Source organism: Lagenorhynchus albirostris, chromosome 4, assembly GCF_949774975.1.
Source record: "Lagenorhynchus albirostris chromosome 4, mLagAlb1.1, whole genome shotgun sequence".
NCBI lineage: Eukaryota > Metazoa > Chordata > Mammalia > Artiodactyla > Delphinidae > Lagenorhynchus > Lagenorhynchus albirostris.
Window position 1 is genome coordinate 38,824,019 of NC_083098.1, and position 20,028 is coordinate 38,844,046.

The following is a 20,028-nucleotide window of genomic DNA, read 5'->3' on the forward strand; positions in this document are numbered from 1 at the left end:
AAATCAAATCCAACAATGTATAAAAAGAATTATGTACCATAACCAAGTGAGATTTATTTCAAGTGTTCAAGACTGGTTCACCATTTGAAAATCAATTAATGTAATCCATCACATCATTTAGCTGAAAAAGAAAAATCACATGATCATATCATATGCAAAAATAAAAAAGCATTTGACAAAATCCAACTCATTCATGATAAAAAAAAAAAACTCTCAGTAAAATAGGAATAGAAGGAGAACCACCTCAACTTGATAAAGGCTGTCTTTAAAAATACTACAGCTAACATTGTACTCAATGGTGAGAAACTCAAAGCTTTATCACTAAAATCAGCTACAAAGCAAGGATGTCTCCTTTCACTGCTCCTCAACATCATACTGGAAGTTCTACCTAATGCAATAAGACACAAAAAAGAAATAAGTATACAGCAGGGAACATGACTGTTTTTGTTGGCAGATGACAGGATCGTACGTAGAAAACCCCCCAAAAAATTGATCAAAAACTCCTAGAACTAATAAGCAATTATAAGAAGTTTGCAGATTATAAGGGTAGTATAAAACAGTCAATCACTTTCCTATATACCAGCAGTGAACAAGTGAAATTTGAAATTAAAAACACAATTCCATTTACATTAGCAACCCCCAAAATAAAATACTTAGGTATAGGGACTTCTCTGGCAGTCCAGTGCTTAAGACTGCACTTCCACCACAGGGGGTTTGATCCCTGTTTGGGGAACTAAGATCCTGCATGCTGTGCAGCCAAAAGAAAACTAGTTTATTGCTAAAAATGCTAACCATCACCTGAGCCTTCAGTGAGCTGCAATCTTTTTGCTGCTGGAGGATCTTGCCTCAGTGTTGATGCTGCTGACTGATCAGGGTGGTGGTTGCTGAGGTTGGGGTGGCTGAGGCAATTTCTTAAAATAATGATGATTTTGCCCCATTGATTGACTTTTCCTTTCATAATCGATTTCTCTGTAGCATGCAATGCTGTTTGATAGCACTTTACCTTAGTAGAATTTCTTTCAAAATTAGAGTCAGTCCTCTCAAACCCTGCTGCTGCTTTATGAATCGCTTTATGTAACATTCTAAATCCTTTGTGTCTTCACATCTTCACCGGGAGTAGATTCTATCTCAAGGAACCACTTCTCATCCATAAGAAGCAACTCCTCATCCATTAGTTTGATATTTATAACAAATATAATAATGAAAAAGTTTAAAATATCACGAGAATTACCAATTTGTGATACAGAGACTCCAAGTGAACAAATGCTGTTGGAAAAATAGCTCCAATAGCTCCAACCCTTGCTCAATGCAGGGCTGTCACTAAACCTCAATCTGTAAAAAAAAAAAAAAAAAACACAAAATCTGCAAAGTGCAATAAAATGAGGTGTGTCTGTATATGAAATCAAAGAATAAATAAATAGAGATATTCCATGTTCATGGATAGGAAAACTCAATATTGTCAAGATATCACTTCTTCCCTACTTGATCTGTAGATTCAATGCAATCCCAATCAAAATCCCAAGTTATTTTGTGGCTATCAGTGAACTGATTCTAAAGTTCATATGGAGAGGCAAAAGACCTAGAATACCAGGACAATACTGTAGGAAAACTAACTTAGAGGACCGACACTACCTGACCTCAAGACTTACCATAAAGCTACAATCATCAAGACAGTGTGGTATTGGTGAAAGAACAGAGAAATAGATCGATGGAACAGAATACAGAGCCCAGAAATGGAAGCACATAAATACAGTCAACAGATCTTTGACAAAGGAACAAAGCCTACACAATGGAGCAAAGATAGTCTTTTAACAAATGGTACTGGAACAACTGGTCATCCACATGCAAAAAAATGAATCTAGTCACAGACCTTACACCTTTTAGAAAAATTAACTCAAGATGGTTCATAAACCTAAATGTAAAATGCAAAATTATAAAACTAGAATTTAACAGAAAACCTAGATAACCTTGGGTATGGCAGTGATTTACAACATTAAAATTGTTGGTACATCATGGTTACAACATCAAAGGCACAATCCATGAAAGAAAGAATTGGTAAAGCAGACTTCATTAAAAGTAAAAACTTTTGTCCTGCAAAACATACTGTCAAGAGAAGGAGAAGACAAGCCACAGATTAGTAGAAAATATTTGCAAAAGACAAATGTGATGAAGGACTGTTATCTAAAATATACCATGAACACTTAAAACTCAACAGTAAGAAAATAACCTGATTTTAAAATGGGCTGAAGACATTAACAGACACCTCACCAAAGAAGATATACGGATAGCAAATAAGCATATGAAAAGATGCTCCACACCATATGTCATCAGGGAAATGCAAGTTAAAACATTACATTATGTATAAAATGACCAAAATCCAGAACACTGACAGAACCAAATGCTGACAAGGGTGTGGAACAATAGGAACCCTCATTCATTGATGGTGAGAATGCAAAATGGTACAGCCACTTTGGAAGACAGTTTGGTGGTTTCTGACAAAACTGAACATATTCTTACCATGTGATCAAGCAACCACAATTCTTGGTATTTACCCAAAGGAGTTGAAAAATTATGTCCGTCAAAAAACCTGCACACTGGTCTTCCCTGGTGGCGCAGTGGTCAAGAGTCTGCCTGCCGATGCAGGGGACACGGGTTCGTGCCCTGGTCCGGGAAGATCCCACATGCCGCGGAGCGGCTGGGCCATGAGCCATGGCCGCTGAGCCTGCGCGTCCGGAGCCTGTGCTCCGCAACGGGAGAGGCCAAAACAGTGAGAAACACGCGTACCGCAAAAATAAATAAATAAAACCTGCACACTGATGTTGACAGCAGCATTATTCATTTTTGCCAAAACTTGGAAGCAAGCAAGATTCCTTCAGTAGGTGAATGGGTAAATAACTATGGTACATCCAGACAATGGAATATCATTTAGCACTAAAAAGAAATGAGTTAAAGCCATGAAAAGACATGGAAGAATCTTAAATGCATATTACTAAGTGAAAGAAGCCAATCTGAAAAGGCTGCATACTGTATGATTCTAACTGTATGACATTCTGGAAAAGGCAAAACAATGGAGACGGTAAAAAGATCAGGGGTTGGGGGTGTGTAGGAGGAATGAATAGGGGAAGCACAGAGGATTTTTAGGGCAGTGAAAATCCTCTGTATGGAACGATAGTGATGGGTACATGTCATACATTTCTCCAAATCCAAAGAATGTACACTACCAAGAATGAGCCATAATGTGAACTATGCACTTTGGGTGACTTTGATGTGTCACTGTAGGTTTATCAGTTGTAACAAACGTACCATTCTGGTTGGCGATACTGACAGTGGGAGAGGCTCTGCATGTGGTAGGCAGGGCTGGAGGGTGGGGCAGAGCAGAGGGTATATGGGCAATCTCTGTACCTTCCCCCCAGTTTCCCCATGAACCTTAAACTGCTCTAAATTGTCTTAAGAATGAAGGAAAAAAGAAAAAAGCCACAGCCTTGGAGAAAATATTTGTTGTCATATATCTGATAAGGGATTTATATCCAGGATATATAACAATGTCTTACAACTTAAGAAAAAACATCAAATGTAAAAATGTGCAAAGATATGAACATTTTATCAAAGAAGGTATACAAGTGGCACATGAAAAGATGCTCAATACCAATAGCCATTGGGGAAATGCAAACTAAAACCACCTTGGACACCAGCTAGAAAGGCTATCTTTAAAAAGACAAAGCTGAGTTTTGGTGAGGATGTAAGGAAACTGGAACCTTGTACACTGCAGTAGGAATGTAAGATTGTATAGCCACTTTGGACAGTTTGGCCATTTCTTTAAAAGTTAAACATAAACTTACTATACGACCCAGGAATTCCACCCTAGAAATCTGACAGAAATGCAGACATGCCCACACGACATGTCCACAAGTATTTACAGCAGCATTTCTCATAAGAACCAAAAATTGGAAATAACCCAAATAATCAACAGGAAAATGGGTCATCAAAATACGGTATTAATAAAAAAGAACAAAGTACTGATACATGCAAAAATATTATGCCAGACACAGAACACTACATAGTGTATGATTCTATTTACACGCAATGTCCAGAAAAGGCAAATTTATAGAGACAGAAAGCAAATCAGTGGTTGCCTAAAGCTGGGGGTTGGAGTGACGATTAACTGCAAATGGGCATCAGGGAATTTTTTGGAGTGATGGAAATATTCTCAAATCAGAGGTGGTAATAGTTGCACAGTGTTATGGTACATAAACTATATCTCAATAAAGCTATTGAAAAAAAACAGAATTGCTAATGATTCAAATGTGTCTATCTTACCTGTACTAGCTGAAGCTTCTGGTTCCTTCACAAAGTTTTGAGATTTATTAAAACTGATCAAAAATATACTTATTACTCAAGAATGTTCTCCAAACTTATCACTTTTCTAGGTCCTGTCTGAAGTTTGACAATGAACCTTCTTGAAAACCACCTGGATCCATTAAACTCAAGCTGGACACACAGTGGAAAAGGAGAGTCTAAGAGCTTAAACCCCAAATCCATAACCTGTCGTCCTATAAGTTTGGCAGAGCAGTTTGACATTTCATTCTCTCCCCAAGAGGACATCTTTGGGCAGGCTGTCCCTCAATGATTTTCTCTCTCTGGGAAACAAGGCTGCTTTACCGCCCATGTCCGTTGTACACATTAGAGGACCAGACTGTATTCTCTCAGCTCATTTTGGAAACTCAATTTGCCATCAACAGGTAACATTCCGTTTATCGGCCCTTACTAAATGACTCTCCTTGTTATCTGATGATTCTAAAACCTTCTCCCCTTCTGTGCAGGAAGACAATGGAATTAAGGTAGGACAGGCTTTTGATTTTGGTTAAATTGTCTAGATCTGATTTTATTTGCAGCCACTACACGCAGATTCCCAAATAAAGCCCCCCTCCGCCCAAGGAGTGAATTGTAAGCTCTTAAGTTTCAGGAGCCAGTGGCAAGATCTGGCTGTGGACTTTCTGCAGGACAGACAGCTCCTCCATGGAGGTCAGAATGATGGTGTCCATTCAAGGAACACTTACATTAACACTACCTAAATCAGATGTGACCAGAGACGTGCTTACCTTTCTGTTCGGTCCTATCAAACTGTCTCTTCCCAGTGGAGACGGACAACAGGAAAGGAGCAGATAGGAAGAAGGAAGGAACTCAGGATCAACTCCTCTATGTTGAACACAAAGGCACATTCATATGAGTTTTCACTTAACCCTTAAAACAACCCTAGGAACTAAGAATAATGAAGCCTGTCTTAGAACCACACAAAATTGAAAACTGGGATGAGTGTGGAGGGGCTGTCCAAGAGACACAAATGGGAATGTACACAGTTGGGTCTTCAGACCCCAAACCTTTCATTTGTTCAGAAACTTGAGGGCCTAGGGAGTTGCCGGCATTGAGCCAGAACACAGTGGCCATCAAAACAGACGCCTCTCACTGTCCAAGTAGCTTAAAGCTCTAGTGGTGACTGGATCAAAGATTCACAAAAATAAATACGTAATTATAAACTAAAAAGTACCCTAGAAATTCGGTGCTCTTTCAATTAAGAGGACATCACCTCTAGACAAACACACATGTTCAGTGATCACCAGAACTTATTTATTCCCAGCCCTGAAGATGTCACTGTAGGTATCGGTGATGAAATATACACAGCATACAGTATTTCTGTATTTGTCATTTTGTAAACACTAGTTGAATGAATGTTCCCTCTCCAAAGAGAAAATGGCACAACAGAGTCAAAATGTGATTTGTTTCAGTTTTATTTTCCTATCTCAGTTTCAGTAAAAGGTTCAGCGAACTGATTGACACATATCAAAAGCTATCTCCCACCCATATACAGTATACACTGTTTCCACTTTTTCTTTTCCCCTGAACAAGGTGGTACTATCTTTGTTCAAACCAAATTACAAATGAAGAGATACTATAAAAGAGAATAAAACGGTGGTGTGTGCGTGTGTGTGGGTGTGGTCTTTTTATTCTCAGACAGTAAAATGTATACCCACCACCACAAGGGGAAAAGCACTGAGGAAACATTTGTACTAAGCAGCTAGTACCATTAGAGTACCTCTCCAAACAGCAAATTTGGAACAATTAGCCATTACTGTAAAGGAAGTTCCTAGTCTTTCATTTTTCTGCCATCACATTGCTACACTGGAATATAAACCCTCTTCAGAGTGCAAATATAAAAATGATCAAAGTCAGGGTTTTATGGCAATCTTAGCTAAAGTATATTTTTTTATTTCCTCTTTTTCTTTTTCTTTTTGCGGTACACGGGCCTCTCACTGTTGTGGCCTCTTCCGTTGCGGAGCACAGGCTCCAGACGCGCAGGCTCAGCGGCCATGGCTCACGGGCCCAGCCGCTCCGCGGCATGTGGGATCTTCCCGGACCGGGGCACGAACCCGTGTCCCCTGCATCGGCAGGCAGACTCTCAACCACTGTGCCACCAGGGAAGCCCTAAAGTATATTCTTGATAAAATATATTCTATTTTAATATACATGCTATAAAAGTACACTAAAAACGTCAACCTTGAGAGTGTTGTTAAAATTAAGAATTTACTTTTTTACATATAGAATAATATACATCCAACTCTAAATGTATTTGAGGATAGCTATTACTGTGACCCCAAATATTTCTAGCTTCATATTTTGTTTACCATAATATTGATTTTATAATACGTATTCAGTAATGTGCTCATAATTCTGTTTTGCAGTGCCTCACTCATCACTTTAAAGAAAAATGCAGAGGGAACTGCATATCTCCAAGTTCTTACGGTGCAATTCACCATGTTTTCAACGTAAGTTCCTATTACAAAATTTTAATTTTATTTTTTAAATTTTGGTAAGTAAATTCTTTTATGATCTACATTTGGAGCTTTTAATGCAGCAAGTAAAAATGAGCAATGTTGAAAATTAACTTAAAGGTAGTCTGATTTTAAAAAATAATCACTTCCTTCTGTAATAATACCTCCAATGCCAATTCTAAATTTTTATGGAATAGTGTGAAATAATGCTGACTGCACACATCCAGTGGCGATGAATTGACTGAGTGCATGCCACGCCAAGAAATGAGACTCTTGGGACTGACTTTAACTATATCCACCATAATCCTGTAGTACACATGATGAGGCTGCTAGTTATAGATGACATCTGTGGAACCCAGGCATATCTGCAATTTTTTTTTTTGAGTAATAGAACAGAAATATAAAAGAATTAAAATTTGTTTCTGATTTAAACAAAAATATTTACTCTTTTCATTAGCAAAACATTCTTTAAAATATATCTATTTTTCCTCTGAACATTTAGCCAAGGAGCACTAGGCAATTTTTGAAGGTTTCAGTGCTGACTGTACAATACAATAAATACAGCTGTAGAGAGCACACAGCAACAATAGCTTATTTACATCCACTGAGAAGAAATTTATTCTCATCTGGTTACAGTGTCCAGTCCCCCAAAGGAAAGGTTTGGCATTCGTGTGCTTTTTGTTCTTGGTGGGAATCACTTCTGCTTGATTTTCATTGTTGAAAGAAAAAAAAAAATCAGCTGATGGCCTCAGATTTTCTGACATGATGTGAAAGAAGAATGTGATAAAAATTAGCTGCTACCATGGAGTTAGTCTGGGAATGGGTTTCCAGGCAGATCTCGCTTCTTCCCAGGTGAGGGTCCAGTGGGCTTCACGGGAACCAAGAGGTAGGTGCCTAGGACCCAGGTGTGCTGAGCCGCATCCAGGGACGGGTCACTCTGGCTCAGCTGAGCACCCCCTTCTCTGCCTCATTCACCACCCCTACTCACTACCCTATGTACTGATGCTCGTGGCTACAGAACTTATGGAAACCAGTTCACAGGGGAACAAAAGTGGAGAACTCAACCAAGAGGTGGGCTATGCATGTGTCATCATCCAGTGCTGCCTCCTGAGCTACTGTCTGTTGTGATCATGGGTGGAGGATGGGAACATATGTTCTTCATAGCAGAATTCTCCTGTGTTTCTCTTGAAAGTTTTTGAGAAGGTTATGTTTTTCCAGACAATTCGATCAAAGTAGAGTCTGATGTCTGCTCTTCCTGGCAAACCAATAATGGTAGAAATTTCAGCCTCTCTCTTGAATTTCAAACTCACCTAAAAGTGGAATGTTTTTCGCTGGCAAATGATTACTTACTTCTTTGAAAAGTGGACAGTCTTTCTTTTTTGGATCCAACTCAGCCCTTCAGAAAATACTTCAGACTGAAAGAGGAGGAAGTAGAGGAGAACTAACTTCCTATCGTGCCTTACATAAAACATTTTGCTTAAATGAAGAGCCACTCCGACTACAAAAGTAAATATTTGTGCAAAGGGCACTTTGCCAGGTGCAATCTCAAGACATCCTCAATTTACTCATAGTGTTGTGACTCTTTAAAACACAAGTCTTTTAAGTGATGAAACCTAGCAAGTAATGGGAAGGAAGTTAACATCAGAAAATACACTTAGAAAAAGTACAGGATATTTTGCCTGGCATTTGCTACTTATTTCATAACTTAGATCAAGTAAGTGTTAAATATTCACAGTAATTTCAGAGAAGAAACATTCATGTCTGTAAAACTTCAATCTATTGCATTTTCGACACTTTTCTGTACAATTACAAAATGTCATCTGTCACTGCTTTCCTGTAGAATTCTTTTCTGTCAGTCCTTCCCTCTCCAGATCCAGTTATACCTTCATGGTGGGCTGTAGGATTCCCTTCTCAATGAGATGAGTCTTCAGCGTTTTGTATATATTTAACTGCTGTTCTGGTTGAAGCACCAACAACTGCTGTAGCACTTTGCTGGGATTTGGACCCCTGATAACAGAGCAGAAAAGACAAAGTTCACACTATTATTTTAAGAGAGCTAAAGGAAGCATATACTTGTAATTTAAAATAAACCATGCATTTAAGTGCAGAGGATCAATCTTTACAGAATCGGAACAGCTCTTGATCAGAGCCCACTTTAATGCCCAACGTTAGTGTCAAAGGGAGAAAAAAAAAACCCTAGAACTATCTGCATTGAGAGGCATACAGTCTAGATGTGGGAAGAATGTGCAAACACAGAAGACAGGAACACGAGGCAATTTAGGGAGTGCAGATCTAAGTTCCACAAAAATTGGCAAAAAGGCAAATCCTGAGATTGGACAAGACACGGAAACCATTCTGTAAAAAAAAGGACCATTCCTGATGAGGATAAACCAAAAGAGAACATGAAGACATAATTTAAGTCTTTAGCTTCAAAGAAACGTCAGACAGGGAAGGTACCCTGTTGAAGAAATACCATCGGGGAACACTTCCCGAGCCCAGCCCTGAAGCCCCCACCTGGGATCTACAATGGGAACAACAGCCTTTTTTCAAAGAAGGTCTTAGGTAAACCCCAATATAGGAAACAAAATAAAAGCGGATCTCCTTTAGCAGGTGGAGAGCCCTGCCCGTCTTGCCCAGCATCCCCACTGGGGAGGAAATAAGCCCAGGCAGTGTTAAGTAAAGTATCCACTGGGCAGTGACACTGCTCTCCAACAGGTATCATACCAGCCTGTGCAGGGGCCTTTCCCTGGGCAGCTCCTTCTGGGGAAGCTCCTCCAACATCCCCATGCCAGCCCTTCTCTCTGCACCTTCTGATGGTGCACTCTGGGTCAGAAAAGACCCCAACCAGGATTCCCACCCTCCAGAGACACCATGACAGTAAGGGGATTGCAATTTCCTACCTTTGCACACTAGAACTCAACCCATTTATAAGCTGGAGATCACTTGTGTTTCTGCACTTACACTGCTAAAGTGCTATTTTGTTAAATTCAGAATGAACCTAATTCAGACTGTGATGTAGATGTATTGTTCTTTGCAATTTCTACAATCCACTTGAATAGGAAAAGCAGAGTGGGCTTACTTTTTGTGGAGAGGGATTAGGGATGAGAAAAATGAGAAAAAGCAAGATGGAGAATGGCACAGAATTCTGAGAAAGACATCTACATGGGTAATTAAATTTATGACTTATTGCACAATAGCACGGATTAGCTGTCCCATGGGTCACCTTTGTACACGTGGCTCAACTCATTTGCCAGAAACTGAAGCCATATGTCTCTCGCAGCTACAGTCTACTCAAGTCAGGACACAACTTGCCTTACATTTCTTCAAAAGATTCAGCAACTTCCTAACATAAACCCAGAGTAGGGCCCACAGAGAAAAGGAATGCTATTCTAGCAACTTCAGCTAAATGCAAAATTGTCAGCAGGGGCTTCCAGCTAGTTGCACACTGGCTCTAGCACTGTATTTCTAATCGTCTAAATGTGTACTTTCAAATGGAGGACAACATGGCTCAGCACAACTTTTCCCTACTGAGAGAACAGCAGATCAAAAAAAAAAAAAAGTATGAGTTAATGCTCTAAAAGCTGCCATCTTCTGCAGATAAAGAGTTCTAAGGATTTAAAGCCACTAATTACTAATACTCAAATATATGAGTAAATAAATCATATGCAAATGGATTAAATACTCCAATTAAAAAGACAAAGATTGTCAGCTGGGTTATAAAAAAAGAAAATCCTTGTGAGAAGAAAAGAGTGAAACACACTTTAAATATAAGGAAAAAGGCACACAAAAAATAAAAGGATAGACAAAGAAATATTATGCAAACACAATTAAGAAGAAGGCTGATGTAGCTATACTTATATTCAACAAAATAAGCTTTAAACAAGTAGTATATAAAGATGGGCATTATAGAATGATACTAAGAGTGATTCAACAGTGAGACACGAGTTCTAAATGTGTGGACACCTAATACAACCTCAACGTATATAAAGCAAAGACTGGGAGATTCTGACAAAGCTCTCTTCGTAACTGATACAGAACAAGCAGATGGAAAAACAAACCAAAAAATTCAGTACAGAAGATTTAGCTAAACTTCACCCAGTTGACTTACAACACTAATCCTGAAACTGCACAATGCATATTTGATTCATGTGCACATACAATGTATATCTGAGTAGACAATGTGCCTGGGCACAAAGGAAGTCATGACAAATATTAATACTGAAGTAATAAAGAGTATGTTTTCTGACCACAGTGGAATTAAAGCAAAAATCAAAAAAGGAAGGAGAATGAGAAAATCTCCATTTCTTTGGAAGCAAATCAATATACTTCTAATATACTTCTAAATAATCCCATGTCAAAGAAGATATAGAACTGGAAATCAGAAAATATTTGTATCTGAAAAATGAAACTACACATATAACATGTGGGATGAGAATACTTGAAAGTACTTAAAAAGAGCACTCAAAAAGCAGTAGTTAAGAGGAAATATATAATGTTAGATAAATATATTACACAAGAAAGCTGAAAATCAGTAATCTAAGCTTTATCTCAAGAAGCTTGAGAAGGAACAGAAAATTGAACCTAAAGAAAGATAAAGGATGCAAAACCAGAAATATAGATCAATGGAACAGGATAGAAAGCCCAGAAGTAAACCCACACACCTATGGTCAATTAATCTGTGACAAAGGAGGCAAGAATATACAATGGAGAAAAGACAGTCTCTTCAATAAGTGGTGCTGGGAAAACTGGACAGCTACATGTAAAAGAATGAAATTAGAACATTCTCTAACACTATACATACACAAAAATAAACTCAAAATGGATCAAAGACCTAAATCTAAGGCCGAACACTATAAAACTCTGAGCGGAAAACATAGGGAGAACACTCTTCGACATAAATTGCAGCAATATCTTTTGGGATCCACCTCCTAGAGTAATGAAAATAAAAACAAAAATAAATAAACAAATGGGACCTAATTAAACTTAAAAGCTTTTCCACAGAAAAAGGAAACCACAAACAAAACGAAAAGACATCCCACAGAATGGGAGAAAATATTTGCAAATGAAGAGACTAACAAGGGATTAATCTCCAAAATATACAAACAACTCATGCAGCTCTATGTCAAAAAAACACAACCCAGTCAAAAAATGGGCAGAAGATCTAAATAGACATTTCTCCAAAGAAGACATACAGATGGCCAAGAAGCACATGGAAAGATGCTCAACATCATTAATTATCAGAGAAATGCAAATCAAAACTACAGTGAGGTACAGCCAGAAAAAGGAACAAAACTGGGTCATTTGTAGAGACGTGGATGGATCTAGAGACTGTCATACAGAGTGAAGTAAGTCAGAAAGAGAAAAGCAAATACCGTATATTAATGCATATATGTGGAACCTAGAAAAATGGTACAGATGAACCGGTTTGCAGGGCAGAAACAGAGACACAGATGTAGAGAACAAACGTATGGACACCAAGGGGGGAAAGTGGCGGGGTGGTGGTGGTGGTGGTGCGATGAATAGAGAGATTGGGATTGACATGTATACACTAATATGTATAAAATGGATAACTAATAAGAACCTACTGTATAAAAAAATAAAATTAAAAAATTAAAAAACTACAATGAAGTATCACCTCACACCAGTCAGAATGCCCATCATCAAGAAGTCCACAAACAATAAATGCTAAAGAGGGTGTGGAGAAAAGGGAACCCTCCTACACTGTTGGTGGGAATGTAAATTGGTAAACCCACTGTGGAGAACACTACAGAGGTTCCTTAAAAAATTAAAAATAGAACTACCATATGATCCAGCAATCCAACTCCTGGGCATATATTCAGAGAAAACCATAATTCAAAAAGATACATGCAACCCCAATATTCACTGCAGCACTATGGTACAATAGCCAAGACATGGAAGTAACCTACATGTTCATTGACAGAGGAGTAGATAAAGAAGATGTACATATATACAATGGAATATTACTCAGCCATAAAAAAGAACAAAATAATGCCATTTGCAGCAACACGGATGGACCTAGAGATTATCATACTAAGTAAAGTAAGTGAAGTAAGTCAGACAAGGACAAATACCATATGATATCACTCATATATGGAATCTAATTTTTACAAATGAACTTATTTACAAAACAGAAACAGACTCACAGATTTCGAAAACAAACTTATGGTTACCAAAGGCGAAACATGGCGGGGGGGGCCGATAAATTAGGAGCTTGTGATTAACATACACACACTACTATATATAAAATAGATAACCAACAAGGACCTACTGTATAGCACAGGGAACTCTACTCAATATTCTATAATAACCTATATGGGTAAATAGTCTGAAAAAGAATGAATATTTGTAAAACTGAATCACTTTGCTCTACACCTGAAACTAGCACAGCATTGTAAATCAGCTATACGGCAATACAGTTTTTAAAAAAGATAAAGGAATGAAAGATGAGAGTAGACATCAATGAAATAGAAAACAAATACACAACAGAGAAAGGTGAAGTCAGAATTTGATTCTTTGAAAAGATTAATGAAATAGATAAACTAACAAGACGGCTCAAGGAAAATAAAAGTTAATACAAAAATGCTCACACTACTATGGGTATATATTTAAAATGCATATTTAGAGACCTATAAATATGAGTTTCAATCCACATAACTCTAAAGGAAATACAGGTTTTCTAGGCTCAGACACCAGTAGAGGCCATGGCATATAAAGTAAACATGTGGTTGATGTGGTTAGCTTTCACACCTCAAACTGGCATTTCAGGCCAGATCCAAAACATTAAAGTTTAGTAATGAGAATAAAGCACCCCATATAAAGCAGCAACACCCTCCACCTACCCCTCCCCGCCTCTCCACCCCCCACCCCCACCACATACACACCCATAATCCTGTGGACTGCTCTGTTTTTCTCCATGGCTCTTATAACCACCAGACAAGCTACATTTGTTTGTTCTCCACTTCTGCCCCTTCTCCCTCCAACTCCCCAGGAAGAAAACAAGCCCTGAGGACAGGAACTTGGTTTGTTTTGTTCTCTGCTATATCCATGCCCAGAACATGCCCCAACACATAACAGGCACTCAAGCAATAACTGGTGGACTGGATGAATCATTATGTCCTCCTCCTTTTTAAGTAACTCTTAGGGTTCACTGTCACCACAATGTCCACAGTTGAGAAATTAAATCTCCTGCTGTTCCAAATCTAGTACCATTCACCCACTCTAACTGAATCTTAACTCAGCCCTATTAGACTATGACATATACTATTTTTTTAACTTGTTCAAATGTAAGGGAAATAATTATAATTTAATCATACTGCCCAAGGCTACAGTGTGACACGGTTCCAGGAGCCACCGTTCCCTTCGCTATTATAGATTACCAATGACAAAAAAAGTAACGAATTCAAACTAATGCCTATCGAAATGAGAACTCCAAGAAATCATCTAATAAAACATTTTTTAAAAATCTAGAAGTACCTTATAAAACTTGTGATGTACACATGCACAAAAGTTGCCATCAAATACTGACAATCAAATCTGTCCATTATCCCTCCATGTCCAGGAATGGTGTTTGCAAAATCCTTCAGAAAAAAACAAACATATTAGTAACTTTTCAAAAAAATCACCTGCTCTAAAATTCCTACCTGTAAATGTCTCCTTGACATCATGGACTTGAAGGAAAATACTTTACTATTGGATTTTCCCACTAAATACAAACTTATTAGAACATGTCCAACAGATTAAAACTGCATGTTTGGAATATGTGCCTATGTTAGAATGACTATTGAATTGACACACAGCTTTCAAATAACACTAATTAAATATTAATTAAATCTAGCACTAACTTTTTTTAGTTAATAAAACTTTTTCTAAATCAAAAATGCTATCAACTATTACTAATCTAATCTTATAGCTGGCTCTTCTGTTTAATCAGAAACTATTTGGGGAGCTATTTTAGTGCTGTTGACAGATATACAACTGGTTCTAGCTCATGTTTATCCTAATGGTTCTTACTCTGAAATAAATATTTTACTACTGTGATAAATATTTCTTTTTTTTATGTGTTGGGGTAAAAAGGAAATCAAAATAGATAGTTCATTTGGGACATGTTAGTCCATTAAATGGCCAAATTAAGGGAATGGTTAGTAAGCCTCTGCAGATTGACCCTGTATAGATCCATCTACACGTGTCAGGGCCCAGGAAATGTAAATGACTAATTGTCCTTCTCGTCTACTCAAGCAGCCTAAAAACCTCTAAAATGCAACAGCGATTCTACCTTCATTTCAGACATGAAAAGAAACCTCACCATTCACCAAGAAACCTTGGATTGGAGACCATTAAAGACCATTCTTAACATAACATTTCTCTGTTTAAAACAACTATTGAAAAACTCTTTGGTTAATTTTTGCCAACACATTTCCTTCCTTCTCTTCCCTACTAACCCAAGCACAATAGAGCCGTGGTAACTCCATCCCACTTTGCTGTTTGCAGCCTTTACAGGCTTCTCGTCTTGCATAGCTATTGCTACGATTCTTTGTGGATGTGTATTATCTCCCCTAGTCGGTGGTGAGCATCATGAGAACAGGGACAACATCTTGTACACTTTTGCATATTGCATTCCACCTAAGGTAGTATCTTCCCCATTGCAAGTGCTCGCTGAGTTCGCGTATTTATTTCCCTGGCCTCTGGGATCTGGCCACCACTCTCTGTAGTCTGACCACCTACTCCCTACCATGGCCACAGTGTTCCTCTTCCCCTTCCAGCAGCTGATCTCCTCTACTCCTTTGCACTTGCTGGAACTCCCTTCTTTCAATTTCTCTGCAGGACTCATTCTCTTCCTTTCCTGGTATCCCTGCTTAAACGCCACCTCCTCAGAGAAGCTTGCCCTGAGCACCCCACCTTCAGTAGACACTCTCTAACTCCCAATGGCACACATTCAGTCTTAACTTAGTGAAACCATGTGAGAAGAGTTGAGATAATAGGCCAAATATATCCCACTTTACGAGAATTTAAGTTAAACAAAACATAGGGCTAATTTTAAGTATCTGGAACAGGGATCAGCAAACTATGTCCCACAGACCAATTCCAGCCCGCTGCCTGTTTCTTGTAAGTAAAGTTTTATTAGAACCCAGCCACACTCATTCATTGATGTATTGTCCATGGGGCTCTCACACTATGGTGGAAGACTTCAGAACTGAGTAGTTTGCGATATTGCTGCTATTAGCGTATGATTTGGCCCTTTACAGAAAGAGTTTGCTGACCCCTGGTCCAGCAGAATGGAGAGTTACATATCCAAATGCACTCTTGCACTTCCCTTCACTTGAGACTGTGACAGGACACTAAACTTAGACAATTCATAGCTGGATTCTTGGATGAACACTTGAAGGACCAAGATTCTGTGTCTGTCCCAGCATCAAGTGACACATGCCATTTCTAGAAAAAAGGGTGATATACCACTTTAAAATGTATTAACACGGCATGACCAAAACCTAACAAGAAAGAATATATACTCTGTGAGGCTGACACAAATAGGGTGGAAAAGTTTTTGCCCAGGGGCTTAATGCGGGAGACCAAAAGAGAACCAAATTCCAACTATATTACATTCTCTAATTATATTCTGTAACACTGTTAACAAAGAATCTAAAACACACACCTTGATTTTGAAAGCTCTTTTGAATCCGCTGGCAAAGAATCCTCCGAATGGGCCAATCAAAGATGCAAATGTGGAAAGAGCAATGCTGTGTATCTGGAAAGGATACAAGCTTATTGTTTCCTAAAGAGGGAAGAAAAAGGAGAGGGGTTGGGGCTAACTGCATGAAAAATGTATTCGAGCACGCCACCTAAACTCAGAGCCATTATATATAAACACTAAGTCAAAGCACATGCCATATTTTTGTTAATTTCACAAACTTTCCAGATCATAGGAAAAAATAAATGTGTAAGCTCTCGTTACCACTCTGCTTATTCAGCCAGCACTCCCTATTCCCTGTGTAAGCGTACTGAAAGCGCCTGGTGTGCTAAAATCTGATAGGCTACTTTTCTAATTTGTCTAGAAACTTCTACATCACTTGGGTCATAGGCTTACCAAGAATCAGTTAATTTCTGACATTGTTTTTTACCAGTAGCACTTTGTTTTTGTAATTATATAATGTATTTTGTACTTTTATTTCACTTTAATTTTATATGACAAATGATGGGAAAGTTGGTCTTTCTCTTAAAATTAAGTTAAATGCTGTGGAAACACCTGAAAATAAAATGCTTTATTTTCTACCAAAATTAACATCAGCAAGACAATTATGAAAAGTTGAGAAGAATTCTGCAGCCAAATTATTTTGTAAATTCTTAGTTCTTATTCCACTTTAAATAAACTGAAACTACAAATTGTAGAGAGTGCATAATGGGTGTGGTTTAAGAAAGATCACTAAGAACTCCAATCTTTGGACCTGTTCGCAAAGGAACGGCCTTGCCCCAATCAAAGATTAGCAGTATCAAAGAGTTTTACAGCAGATAATAGATGGCTTGGACACTGAAAAAATTCTTGGAATCAATGTATTGAGCCCTCAAGTAGAGAAATAATTTGTTGGTTAACCTTCTTCTTAAAAAGTAACTTTAGTTAAAAGTTAAATATTTCAGGGAATTCCCTGGAGGTCCAGTGATTAGGACTTGGTGCTTTCACTGCCAGAGCCCAGGGTTCAATTCTTGGTCAGGGAACTAAGATCCCGCAAGCTGTGTAGCACGGCCAAATAAATAAATAAATAATAAATGTTTCAGATGCATTCATGTGTACACACACACAATTATTTGATTCCCCACTTTAACCAACCACCCACTAGTCCTGGTAGCATAGATCAGCAGGGATCTACTGGACAGCATGTCAACATCCTTCAAGGTTACCTTTAAATGGCAGCAGTGTTTTTGGAAGGGAAACTGATTTTTAGAAACAGCAGCTTTCTGTACTAGTAAAAGTCCCCTAAAAATCAAGTAATTTTTGAGCTGGTGAATTTTAATTAAGTTTTAAATTGAGTCAATTTATACCAGTTACACGTGAAACTCATTATAACTCGTTTGATTTGTAGAAATCTAAGAGACATTTAAAAATGTTTTCAAGATAAATTACCACCAGTATTCAAACCATTAGGCAAGTAAGTTTCTAATAGACAACTGGTTTGTGACAGTAATATTCACTTTATATACAAAAAAGGGAAATCACAAGGGGATAGAATATATGATTGATGTCAAGCAGACAGTGATCTGTATTACAGAGTTAAAAATTCTGCAGAAATCGATCTCTTGCAATAAATGAAGCTTAATTTTTGGGAGGGAGGATCCCCACCATGTTTATCTTACCCGTCTCAACAATGCCTTCAAAAAGGGAGGAAGTGAATAACTCTGAAGCTGGAAAAGTTCTGAGGGTTCACATTCTGTAACGAAGGAGTTTACATCACTTCGGTATTCCACTGGGCAGACAAAGTACTGGTATTTGGATAACACGTAAGCGGCCTAAATAACAAAGCAAGCGTTTGTAAAACATTGCATGAAAATATATGTATGTGTATGTGTGTGTGTGTGTGTGTGTGTGTGTGTGTGTGTGTGCGTGTGTGTATATATATAAAATTTTTTAAACGTATATATGTTATGTGTCAGAAAGGCCAGAAACAGAATGCCAAATTTTCCTCGCATTCACATCCTGCCATGTATTTTCAAAGTTAACTGACCATAACTGATGGAATAAAAAACTTTAAAAAGCCATTAGAAAACAAAACTTTTTGGAAATCCGTATGATTATAATCTCAGTATAGGGAAAGAGGGAAGGGGAAAGTTAGAAAAAGAAGCCGATTTGAACATTTAGACAAGAATTATAGCAAGGTTTTACTTTTTTTAAGAACACATTTAATGTCAGCAGAAGCTAACAATTATAAAGGTATGGGAGAGTACAGGACTAAAGTTTCTTGCATAAAGGTTATATTAATTTCATCAACTAAAAAAATAAACAGTGATTCAAAATTACTAAGAAAACAGCACAGGTGAAAAACACCATTGTTCTTAACCAACCCAGACAATGTTGACTAAATTATTCTTTCCCTGGACACATCACTGCAATTTTTAAAACTAGCTGTCCTCAGCCATGGAAGAAGATACATAAAAACAAAATATCTTATTACAAATTTAAATTGCTATACAATAGTTCATTTTCTTTCTTTTACAGACATTCACACCATTATACTGCTCAAAAATGGTTGATAGAAGTGCAAATATGACACTAGAAATGGATATAAGTTGATTTTGCTTCCAAACAACCAGTTTCCTCAAAATTACTTATTAAAAAATATATAAGCTCCCTCCTCCTTATTTCATCATGCATTACATTCTTATAGGATAGCTCTTTATTTTCTTCCAATGATATGGCTGTTCTTGTAGTATTTCTAAATTGTCTTTAATGATACTAGATTCTTGTAGTAGTATTTAACTTAATAATCCCTTCTTCGTAATGTATAATCATTGGACAGGACCAGATCCCTTTTCATTATTCTGTTCATCAGTTATTACCTCATTGATATTCTAACAAATAAACACTGGAATAATTTTTTTAATTCTATCACAATTTTCATTGAGAATGAACTACACTGATAAACAGGAATTATGGTGGTTTTCCCCTCCAGCCTGGCCCATTTCCATTTATTCGTATATTTGCTCCCTCTCAAAGCTCCATGTTGTTATTAGTCACTCTATATTTGGCTATAGAATATATTCTAGAACTGTTAGGGACAAGACTCTTAAAAAATTAAACTTCCTGACAGTAATTTTTTTTGGTATATTTATCTTATATCCAGCCATTTTTCTATACCTTTTTTGATTTCTCACAAGACACCTTTGAATAAAAACATAAATTCCATAACTGTACACTAATTTTTAAAACATTAACAATATCCATTATTCATAGCTAAAAGTAAACATCAATTATTTTTAACAAGCTTTTTCTGTAAACTGGACTCACAGCAGTAAGCACCCACTAGGCCAAGCAGCTGGCACGTGTTAAAGAGACAGAACTCTTCCAATATCATTTGCATTCTCTGCTTTTATTCAAAGCCACCACCCGTCCCAGCACCTGTGCACCCACAAGGCAGAACAGCTGTTAGAAACTACCAAAACACAACGGCAGGTCTCAAGCCTAGCTTTATATGAG

General features: G+C 37.7%; 1 protein-coding gene across 3 annotated transcripts in view; it reads right to left on the reverse strand.

Annotated features, from left to right (window-relative positions):
* Window positions 1–5,545: 5,545 nt before the first annotated feature.
* Window positions 5,546–20,028, reverse strand: part of CDS1 (CDP-diacylglycerol synthase 1) — a 69,119-nt gene continuing 54,636 nt past the window's right edge. Inside the window, exons 10-14 of one of the 3 annotated variants that reach the window (XM_060147889.1) lie at window positions 18,192–18,344; window positions 16,498–16,617; window positions 14,322–14,425; window positions 8,711–8,834; window positions 5,546–8,440 (exon numbers count right to left, since the gene is read on the reverse strand). In XM_060147889.1, the coding sequence (XP_060003872.1) occupies window positions 8,411–8,440; window positions 8,711–8,834; window positions 14,322–14,425; window positions 16,498–16,617; window positions 18,192–18,344 (531 nt within the window). In that variant the 3' untranslated portion in view covers window positions 5,546–8,410. The remainder of the gene's footprint in view (window positions 8,441–8,710; window positions 8,835–14,321; window positions 14,426–16,497; window positions 16,618–18,191; window positions 18,345–20,028) is intronic. The other 2 variants (XM_060147891.1, XM_060147892.1) reach the window with 2 other exon arrangements.